This window comes from Phoenix dactylifera, chromosome 8, assembly GCF_051530095.1.
Source record: "Phoenix dactylifera cultivar Ajwa chromosome 8, Ajwa_hap1_PhDact_Kaust_v1.1, whole genome shotgun sequence".
NCBI classification, from domain to species: domain Eukaryota; kingdom Viridiplantae; phylum Streptophyta; class Magnoliopsida; order Arecales; family Arecaceae; genus Phoenix; species Phoenix dactylifera.
In genome coordinates, this window is record NC_143197.1 from 30,703,280 (window position 1) to 30,714,887 (window position 11,608).

Below are 11,608 nucleotides of genomic sequence, written 5' to 3' on the forward strand. Positions count from 1 at the left end.
AACCTTGGTGCTTTTGGTCGAGTTGGATTAGTACATCACTAGGACCTGCAGACATGTACTTAACCCAAACCTGTACATCCATGGGTCAGGTATGGGTGACTAATGTAATCTTTCTTTTGAATTAAGTCTAACATGAGTCAAATACAAATGTACACAATCTAACCTGATATTATATGTGCTTAAGGAATGGATTTAATAATAGACCTTACTCAATCTATGCTTAATAAACTTTACTTATATTCATTGTAGTTTTAAAGAAAATATGAATCATATTTGCAGTTTGCGATATTCATGAAGGCACCAAGTTGCAAAACTATAAGCTTTTGGAGTGATCTTCTCCTTAAACCATTAGTATTTCTCTATTCTGATTGCACAACATGTGAGAGATATTTGCTTATCTAAATTCAGGCGAGGAATATTGTCATAACATTTCTTTTTTATCAGGAGATACACAGCTTGGCAGGTAGAATCAGCTTGAGAGTGCAATACATAGATACGTTTATGGATAAGAGAAATGCATTTCATAGGAACTGAAATGATAGTCTTTTGAGGTATAAGAAATGCACAATCTTTTCTTTTTTGATCTAATTGGCTGTACTTATGCACGATTAGTGTGAGTCAAAAAAAAAAAAAAATTACTAAAAAGTCTTGGCAAGAGCAGGGGATACTCTAAATATTATTTCTTTCATATCCATGATTTTTTATTTGTTACATGTGATGCGTTGGACTTGCATGGCATATGGCCTCACAGTAACAGCCTTATAATACATGGATCATCTGCCACCTTTCTATGGTGTCACAAACAATTGAACAAATGTCATTTTTATTGCATTGTACTCTGTCCATGGCAATTCATATAAGTCTAATATGGATACTGGGAGAAAAATAAAAATCCTACCTCGAAAAATTTTCAAGTAGCAACTATACAAGTAAGATCCATCTCTTCCAGGTCTTGTCTTCATCTTACTCGCATAATCAGACAACAAGGTCAAAATGCTAACGATTACATGAGATTTTGGAAAGTCTTTACACAATTATATGTTGTTCATCCTTAAAGTTTGGTCCAAAATGCAGGAGCAGTTCACTAAATTTGCTCCCTTTTTTTTTGTATGGTCCAAATATAAGACTGCTGACTCCACTTATTTGGTTGAACGTATAGAACTTTTTTTCTGTACGTTTGATAATGCAAGTGTTTCATTTTTGTCAATGTTAGATATAGACAGATATATAACATCACAGGGGAAAGATCTGTAAATACTGCTGCATGCTTGAGGTATGTGTCGTCATATTTTCTAATGGTATTTCTTGTGCTTGGTGCATATTGTACTATCTTTTTGAACAAAAAACGACATTTGAGAACATTGAAAGGTTTCTTCTTGATTGCACTAAACTTGAACCATATAATGATCATGACAGGTCTTACTGCCATTTGAGCTTCATTATAGCATCCTCTCTTCTCTGTACTGTGTTCAGAAAAATGGAACCAATTCATACAGGTTAATGTCAATTAGAGCGTCGTCACAAAATTGTCATATTTTCATAGATTATGCCTTGATCTATATACAGTCAGGTTGAGTGCTTGTCAAAAAATATTGTAGAACTTTGATGGGTTATATACTGACGGATATACCCATCTCAGATTAGATAAGATTGTGTCTGTCTCTCAAGGAATTGGCATATTGGTGCACTTGTTGATTGATTCAGTTGCTAGATTGTGAAAACAGGCTAATAATCAAAATGATACAAACATGTTGATGATGGGATGTTAGATTGCTAATGGTGGTATATTTATTGTCTAAACATGCCATGTGAATGTTAAAGTTAGTATACATAGGATATTTGTTGTCAACTGAAGTTCAACCAGACTATTGGAGGTTGACTACAGTGTTACAAATCTAGATCTAGATTATTGGGCAAGTCAGGTCGTATCCCTACATTAATTAAAAAATTCAGCTTCACATCCATGAAATCTGCACGAAAACGATCTGACTTTGAATTTTAATGCAAGACAAGCACCATTGGCGTCTTGTTTTCAGAGGATACCCTTGCTCATCTCTTACCTTATTTAAATGTCCACACGATTCCCCAAAATATATTGAAAATTTCATATCAGATCGCATCTCTGCTTCATTAGTATTTAACAAACCAACACCGAACTGTTGCCTTCATCCCTGTCTGAGATCAGCTTTAGGAATATTGTGAGAGAAAAAAATAATATATTGATTCTAGCTGTTCAGTACATGTGGCACAAGAGGTCCTAATACTGGAATGACTGCACAAATGCACTATTTGTTAGGTTACTCAGCCAGACATAGAAGGTTACAGAAGCAGTGATTTAGGAGGATATCAGACAGGGTGTGTACAGAGTTCACTCATATTATGTAGCACAATAAACATACAGATCAGAAACTATGCAGCAAACAAAAAAGGGCAAGCAACTTATGTTTGTAATGTGTGTGTGCGTACGTATATATATGTACATATATATACATACATATACATACATATATCTACATACATATATACATATATATACATACATATATACATATATACATATATATATATACATATATATATATATACATACATATATATATATATATATATGGGGATTGATAATCTACTCTCTGTTATGGTAGGTTATCAATCTACCCATTTTTCATTGGACAAAAAATACCCTTATTTTTTGTAACTCTTAAGGATTCTTTATGTCTTTTTATAATCTCACCTTAACTCACCCTCTCAACCTCCAATTAATGCTTTCTCCCTCTCTCTCTCTCTCCGGTGTGTGTGTGTGTGTGTATGTGTGTGTGTGTATTTATGTATGTACATACATATGTATGCATGTATGTATATGTATGTATGTATGTCTATATATGTATGTATGTATGTATGTATATGTGTGTATGTATGTATGTATGTGTATGTATGTATGTATGTATGTGTATGTGTGTGTATGTATGTATGTATGTGTATGTATGTATGTATGTGTATGTATGTATGTATGTATATATGTATGTATGTATGTATGTATATATGTATGTATGTATGTATATTTATATGTATATGTATGAGAGAGAGAGAGAGAGGGAGAGAGCATTAATTGGAGGGGTTAAGAGGGTGAGTAAATGAGAGATTGTAAAAAGACATAAAGTGCCCTTAAAAGTTATAAAAAGTAAGGGTACTTTTTGTCTAATGAAAAATGGGTAGATTGATAACCTACCATAACAGAGAGTAGGTTATCAACCCCCTATATATATATATACATATATATACATACATATATATATATATATACATACATATATATACATACATACATATATATACATACATACATATATATACATACATATATATACATACATATATATACATACATATATATATATATACATACATATATATATATATGTCTCTGTGTGTGTGTATTTAGGTACATGTATATGTATAATATATGTATATGTACGTGCATGCATGTATGTATATGTATATATATAGACATACAGGTGTGCGTGTGTGTATACATATTTACTCTGGTTTAATGAAGCAATCAAGAGTTAGCCATGACATATTTAGATTGATTTCATATTTGGTTGATAGAGAACAAGAACTTATGGGATTTTTATTTTTCCACTTTTTTTTGGCACAAATTGAGCCCAAAGAATGAGTAGAAGTCTTGATGAAGGATCCAAAATTGCTTCTCAAGTTAGTGCATTGATGATTCGATGCCACGAGAGTAATATAGATGGTGGAATTATGGCATATATGAGCTACTATAATAGTGTCTGTCCCTAGATAGGAATACTAGACGAACGAGGATCCATAAAGTCAACCCTAAGATAGTTGAGAAGAGGCTAGATGATTATAATTATGATTATAGTACTCGAGGACTAATAGAGCTACAGGACGCATGAATAACGTCTATAGTTACTGAATGCACGGATGGAGGGGAAAAATGAAAATCACTAAAACTATCCCCTTTTTTTTCTTTTTAATTTTCAAAATGCAAAATCATAAAATACATGTTGAATATTGTTTCTCAAACCAAAGAAGCAAAGTGTCAATAAAACTTAAGGATAAGTCGAAGGATAGTTTAAATCCAGTTAGCTGCCACTCATGGATTGCTATGTCGCAAGCCTCAGCTAAGTTCTTAGAACCAGTCCTACCGGTTTAGATTACATTTTAAGGACCAGGATTATCAAATACAAAAATTTCTTTTCCTTTTTTGAGAGGATTAACATAAATTCTCTCATGTCACTATGCTGCTCAAGTATTTAGTTTGGCAAATAGGCCATCAGTAAACAGACTCCACTGAGAGATTTTCATACATAGTAGTTCCAGAAAGAGAGATGACTGTACAAGAAAATTCAAGGATTTCTTAATGCTATTTAAATTTATTTGCATCATCATCATAAACAAAATAAGGTCGTTTCATCAACCCGAGGACCATTTAGACCGACCCAGTCACATGTATCAGACCCTTGACAGATTAACAGGTTAAAGATTGCCCTATCTCATGCATGACAATTTATCAGAAGAGGGCAGATAAATTACAACTACAAGTACCGTATATTACCATTTTTTGATACACTCATAAATCAGTAAGGTACATAAGCAACCTACGTACCAAAAAAGTCTTATTTTTCAGGTCGCCAATTGACTCGCCATCTCCTCTTCTCTTGCATTTTCTTATCGCACAGAAACCAGTTTCCAAGAGAAGGAAGTCAACCACAGACAATCTTGATGGTATTCCATCAGGTTTGAGATGTTGAACACTAAATTTGGAGGCAGTCCTCATTCCTTGATGTATATATGGCCCCTCAGCACCCGAGTTGAAACGGAATTAGCTAATTCCATAGTCGTCCTCATCAACTGGTTCAAGCCTCCATTCACTTCCATAGTAAGAATTTGGAAGGCCCAGCCAAAACTTGAAGGCCTCGGCTGCCCTTTTCCTCTCCCTCCTCCTGTCCTGCCTTGCCTGAGAAGCATGCTTGCTTGTAAACATCCTGGAATGCAACTCCACATATATCCTCTTGTACTTAGTCTTGTTGGGTGAGATCCCATTCTCCTCCATGCAAGCCACAATCTCCAGAGCCTTTTTGAAGAATGCCGCACGCACACACACATCAGCCAAAGCATCCAGCAACCCTTCATCTGGCCTAAGAGGTGGCGAGGCCTTACACCTCTCCTTCACTTCATTCCACAATAACAGAGCCTCCCCTGGCTTCCTGGCCAGCGCGATACCATTAGCAAGGCTTCCATAAGTGGCCACATCAGGTTGGCAGCCTCTCTCCTTCATTTTCTCCATAAGCTTCTTAGCTTCCTCTACGAATCCCAATCTACAATATCCCTCCACCAGCATGTTCCAAGCCACCCTATCCACCTTAACCCTTGAGTCTTTGTCCATCTCATCGAACACCTTATGTGCCAACTTCGGCTGCCCCGACAGCGCAAATGCCTTCATTAGAGTCGTGTAGCTGACCTTGGAAGGTGCAATTCCACGCTCCCGCATCTCATTGAAGTAGGCCAGGGCACCAGCACTGTCATCCACCAGTATGCACCCATCAATAAGGATGTTGTATGAGACAACGTTAGGCTCGACGCCTGCCTTCTCAGACATCTCGCGTGCAAGCTCCTTCGCCTTGTTCAGCTGCAGCTTCTGGCAGTAGCCCTTGAGGAGCACGTTGTAGGTGATACGGTTGGCAGGCACCCTGGCACGGGCCATCTCAGCAAGCACGCTGCGCGCCCGGTCCATCGCGCCCACCTTAACAAGTGCAGAGATAACGGTGGTATATGTGACATGGTCCGGGTGGCTCGAGGGGTCTGCCTCCTGCTGCATTGCCTGGACCATGCGGACAACATCATCGACGCGGCCATCTTTCATATACCCTTTCATCAACGTAGTGTAGATTCTGGAGTCAGGTGTGTATGTCTTGGGAAGCAACGGCAAGAGATCATCATCGCCATTGGCATCACCGGAATTTGAGTTCACAGCAACGAGCTTTTCAAGAAGAGCATGAGCTTCCTTGTCGCTTCTATCACTTGGTTCATCAGCATTCGAGTCCCTGAGTATTGAGCAAAGGTCCCGCCGGCCTTCCCGCATCGCCTGCACCAACCTCTCGCCAGTCTCGAGATCGCCGAAGCCCACATAGGCTGCAACGAGGGAATGCAAGGTGGTGATACAAGGGACCAGCGCTCTTTGGATAATGCGTTCCAAAGCGAATACCAGCAGGTCCTTTCGCTCGGCTCTGGCGAGCATCTTGATGAGAACGTTGTACGTCAGGACGTCGGGCTGAGCGCCGAACTCGGGCATTCCGTCGAACAGCTGGGCGAACCTCCGGACATCCCCCAGGTTAGCGGCAGCGTTCAGGGCGGCATTGAAGGCGGTGGTGTCGGGGCGGGCGTCGGCCGCGGCGTCGCCAGGGATGCGACGGACGCGGCGGAGGACGGCGTCGAACAGGCGGAGGGCCTCGGCGGGACCGTCGTCGGGGGCGGCTGCGAGGCGGCTGACGACGGCGCTCCAGGCCTTGACGTGGGGAAGGTAGCCGGAGCGGAGCATGGTGCGGACGACCGAGACGGCATAGAGGGTGGCGCCGGAGCGGGCGGCGGCGGCGGCGAGGAGGCCGAGAGAGTTTGCGTCGAGGCGGTGGAGCTGGCGCTCGTCGCGAAGGCGGCGGACGAGGTCCTGGGCGCGGGTGAAAGCGGCGGGAGTATTCTGGTAGGAGAGCTGGGCGACGAGGCGGCTGAGGCAGGTGGAGCTCGGGAGGTGAGGGCACCGGGTGTAGGCCTGATACGCCTCCTCCGTCTTCCGCTGGCGGAGGAGAGAGAGGAGGTGGATATCGTGGGATGAAGTTGGGGTGCCGTCACCGGGGGTGAGGTTGAGGATAGGGAAAGAGACCTGGTTGGAGGTGGGTTGGGCTCGGATGGGAGGATGGTGGTGATGGAGGGGTTTGGTGGAATGGTTTGGAAGCTCGAAGGGTTTAGTGGAGGGGATGACTTGGATTCGAGAATGGAGAGGAGCAGAGCTCATTGAAGGCTGTTGCATCGTTATAGTTGCTCTTTATGGACGAATCATTAATTTGAAGAAGGTAGTGTTTTCTGGAGTGTGAATAAGAGGGAGGAGATGATAGGGGAGAGAGGATGGAGGGAAGAAAGCCATGGATGGAAGCATTGGTGGTGCCTCGGCTGGGTGGATGGATATGGGGCTGACTACGTCGAGGAGATGGGATCCTCTTGTTCGAAAGGATCACTGCTTGGTCTTGGGTTATTTCAAGTCGGGTGGGCTCGGTTACTGATCTGTGGGCTTGGTTCAGCTCTGAAAGGAATCGCTTAGGTTGATGGAATTGATATCTGGGCCTTCCCATCAAGCCGGGCCGGATGAGAGCTACCATTTGCAGCGTCTCAAGGATAGGCTTAATCAAAAGCGAGATCGTTGTCCTTTCCTCGAGACTTAATTCAGTCAGTCTTATGTTCCTCACCTGTTCACGTTATCTTCAGGAGACCGCATCCTACACAGATTTCAAAGCATTTCGAATTCATTCATTCGTCAGCATAGATGACAGATCTCGAAGCAGCTGTTGCATAAATTAATAGTGAATCCTTCTTTCATGCGAAAGATACAACCTCTGTTCTCCCTCCGAGGTTCAGGTTATATCTTTCGCACGAAATAATAATTGATCTCCCATAGCGACATTGGCTGATGGATTGCTCTAGGTACAAAATTTAAAGCACTTCGAACACCTTCATTCATTCATTCGCACAGATTAAATCAGTCATATGTTCCTTACCTTTTTACCTTCTCTTTGATGCTGTGGTGTTGGCGTCCCTTTTAAACCGGACCAATTGGATGATGAAGGCAATGATGTAGGCTCATACTATGGATGTTAGAAAGTTACATACCGTATCATGGAAGACCTCGGTAGAAAGTAATATACTATATCATGGACGACTGTTTGAAGCTCCAAAGAGGAAGGGGAGATTGGTATTTCGGTCATTGGTGTTTGATGGGAGCCACTGCTCAACAAAGCCTCTGAATAATTGATCATGGATTGGAGTAACATAGGAGCTTGTATGATGAGAGGAAAAAATATCGGTTCGATGGCCACTGGAATATCTACTCCGTTCTCACAAATTGCTCTGTAATCTGGAGGAAAATCTGGTGAAAAATATGCTACAATTTGGAGGCACTCGGGTCCTGACCTACAGTCAGTCACTACAGATAGAGTAACGGTGAATGGATTGCCGATTTCCTGAAACGTTGTTTCCCCGAGCTCTTGTTTCACCGATCATTATCGAGACACCTATTACCATGACTCGGGTATAGGACAATATTATGTTGGGGAGAGGGATATAGAAGCAATATCGAGTTACATGGGATTGCAAGAAAGCTCAGGGGAGGAATCATGGTGAGGGTGCGAAATGAATAAAAATTGTATGGGGTGGGCACCGTAGAATATTTTATAGGACAGAATTTTTATTTTACTATATTTTTTCTAGCATCCATCATAAAAAAAAATAATCCAAAGTTCAAATAAGAATAAGACTCCTGCTATTGATAGAGTTCCTCAATTTTGTAATTTAAAAAAAATAAATATGAGATAATTAATTGCTTGATATGTAATATCGGTCAACGTGTACTGATTAAAAGTATATTCTAAAAAAACTATATATTGATTTACCTAAAAACGGATATTGGATCACTGCTAGGTGCGTATCAGATAAGTTTGGAGTATATATTATAAAATCGATTAGTGTATATCATCAGCTATATAGTGTGTATTGATGAATATAGTATTTTGAAGATTGTATATTAATTTACTTAAAAATATGTATTGGATTGCTATATGACTAATTAGACTATATATCATCTGACCATGTATTGTATATTGGTTGCTGTATTCTAAAAATTGCGTATCAATTTACCTAAATATGTGTATTGACTTGCTAAATAATTTGCTTGTAACTTCATTAATAGAACGGATCTACGATCTGCTCCAACTTTTTTTTTTTTTCTAGTGGCCGCCCCATATAATTTTTGTTCGTGTGAATTTCTTGGGGGTACGGCGTATCAAATCCCGCTAAGGAGTCTGATGCTATTGGGAACTTGATGCTTCCTATTTTTACGTGTCATCTTATTCACGGTCTCTTGGAACTTAATGAAGTCGTGATCTCGGGCATATTGGAAACCAGCGACTGTTGTAGAATGGATTAATGGTTTCGACGTATTGCAGCATCCTTGGAAGCATTCTCGGCGCGAAGTTTTCCCTTCACCAGGTTCATCGTTTACCGAGTAACAAACTGGTGTCAGCCTTTGAAACTAAGGGCTCGTTTGGTTCGCGGAAAGCATTTTCCTTCCTAGGAATATGATTCCTAGGAAACAAATTCCTAGGAAGAGAATGCCTAGGAAAGTATTTTTGGCATGTTTGGTTGACCATGGGAAAGTGACAAATTTCCAAGGTGCTTATGTTTGGTTGGCCATCCACTTTCCTAGGAAAGTTATATATAATTCCTATTATGCCCTTAATAAAAATTAGGTTTTTAATGCCTCTTTAATGCTTCTTTAATGCTGAAGGGACTTTTTGGGAAAAAGTAAAAATGGAGTGATTCCCGCCTCATGGGAAAGTAACTTTCCCATGAAATGTGGGAATCACATTCCCATGGGAATATAACTTTCCCTTCTCTCTCCTTTGAAAACTCCAACCAAACAAGAGGCATCTCATTACTTTCCCGTTGACCACACTTTCCCCTTCTTTTTCCGCGAACCAAACGAGCCCTAAGAGTGATTGCCATTTCCCCACTGTTTATTACATCTTACTAAATCGTTAAGTTATGATGTACCGGTGTTTCTGCTTCTTGTTTAAAGAAAACAACGTTCTAGTCACCATCCAGATTAAACTTTGTTAGGTAATAACTTAATAATGAACATGTAGTAATGTTCATAATTGGAGTTCTTGAACTGAAAGATGGATCTTAGTCTCATCAACAAACAAGACATATATATGTTACAATTATTTAATAATCGCATTAGTTCTGAACAAGTGGTTTACCTTCGAAGGGCATGGGTCCTCTTACTAGCTCAGATTCCCATGACCAATGCATAACAACATATCAAGAGGCTAATCAAATTTTAAGAGCTTGTTTGAAAAATCCAGCAGAATTAAGTTCGATTTTCTATGGAAACTAGGCTAATTAATTTGCCCAGTTAGGCTGAAATTCCATCTACGGATCTTTTGGAATGTAGGCGAAAAAAAAAATCTATAAACTATGGAGATTTTTTTTTTCCATAAAATTTGGACTGGAGAGGGATTTGGTTGATATGAGGGTTGCTTAAATAGACCTTATAATCTATGATCCAATCAGAAATCCAGCCCAATCTCACAAGATTTCTTTTTTATTGAAATTTAAAACCTAATAAAAAATATTTTTCTCTTTGACACTATATCATCTGTGACATGATATTAACAAATCAACCAACTATTGAAATACAAACTGGGCAAGGCATGGGTGATACATCCTCAAGTGTTTGAACCTGCATAAATTTATCAAAAAAGGGTCTTTTTTCTTTTTTTTTTAACATAACAAACTGAGAAGAAGCAAGGCTGTGGGGTTGTATGAATACGGCGTGTTTCTTATTCTCTTCATTACCAACAGTTATGCCTCCTCATGAGGAAAAGCCATGAGTGTGTTAAATAATGTTGAATGAACTTCTCCAAGCCAAATGGCAATCCAGCTTCCTGGCTACTCCCTGTACCGTAACACTGCAAATGATCATCCAACAAAAATAACACGTCTAGATCAAGACAGAGAGACCACATTATTGGAAGTAGCCACACGCTGTTTTCTCATGTCGATTACCCATCCCTTGTACAAGGCGGTGATTGATATTAGAAGGGGGCATGCGTCGGAGTTGGATATTATGAAGCATTACAAGCATAGGTCTTGAAAGCCCCATGCATATCATGAAGTCTCATCAAGACCGCTGGATGCAAGACGTCAAAAGCTAATGGCGTTTTGCGTTGTGTCTCTATGTGGCCTACTCACAGTCCCAGCTGTTGGTCCTTGCTTCTCGTTCTTTCACGCCTCTCCTTGAACAGTGTGCCTGGAGTGATGTCACGTTATTATCCCCTCCCTGCTGCCGATGTTCAGCAATTGTTAGGGGGTGTTGGCTGCAGGCCGGAGATGTATTGCTTCAGAATGACTCAACTATGGTTATTGGCCGGTTTTAAAGAGGCACCTATGGATGGATGAGACCATAGTTTGTGGCAACGTGGCATTTCAGCTAAGCACATATATGGAGAAGCCAACGAAACCATAGAGTGATCTCATACGTGTGCAATCATTCTGAAAATAACATTTATGTTGAAGAGAAGGAGTTGTCTAATGCCGTTTGGAACTTGTTGTTTTTTGACATTTTTGAATGTATCCGTGCTATTATTGTATGAATCAACTGTTTCAGCAAAAAAAAAAAATTATTCTGAAGTAAATGATGGTAGGAAAGTGTCACTTTATTTTAACACAAAAAATATATATTCTTTTCATTAAAAAAATAAATTTATCATTGATGAAATATATGAAAATAGTATTCAGCCTTTTAAATATGAAT

At 39.9% G+C, this 11,608-nt stretch overlaps 1 protein-coding gene across 1 annotated transcript; it reads right to left on the reverse strand.

Annotated features, from left to right (window-relative positions):
* Positions 1–4,360: 4,360 nt before the first annotated feature.
* HCF152 (Tetratricopeptide repeat (TPR)-like superfamily protein) lies at positions 4,361–7,281 on the reverse strand. The gene has a single exon (XM_008785455.6). The coding sequence runs from the start codon at positions 7,049–7,051 to the stop codon at positions 4,850–4,852; it is 2,202 nt and encodes a 733-aa protein (XP_008783677.2). The 5' UTR covers positions 7,052–7,281; the 3' UTR covers positions 4,361–4,849.
* Positions 7,282–11,608: the final 4,327 nt, after the last annotated feature.

Excerpts from the sequence above, each read along its gene's own strand:
- HCF152 (XM_008785455.6), bottom strand. The coding sequence starts at position 7,051 with ATGCAACAGCCTTCAATGAGCTCTGCTCCTCTCCATTCTCGAATCCAA.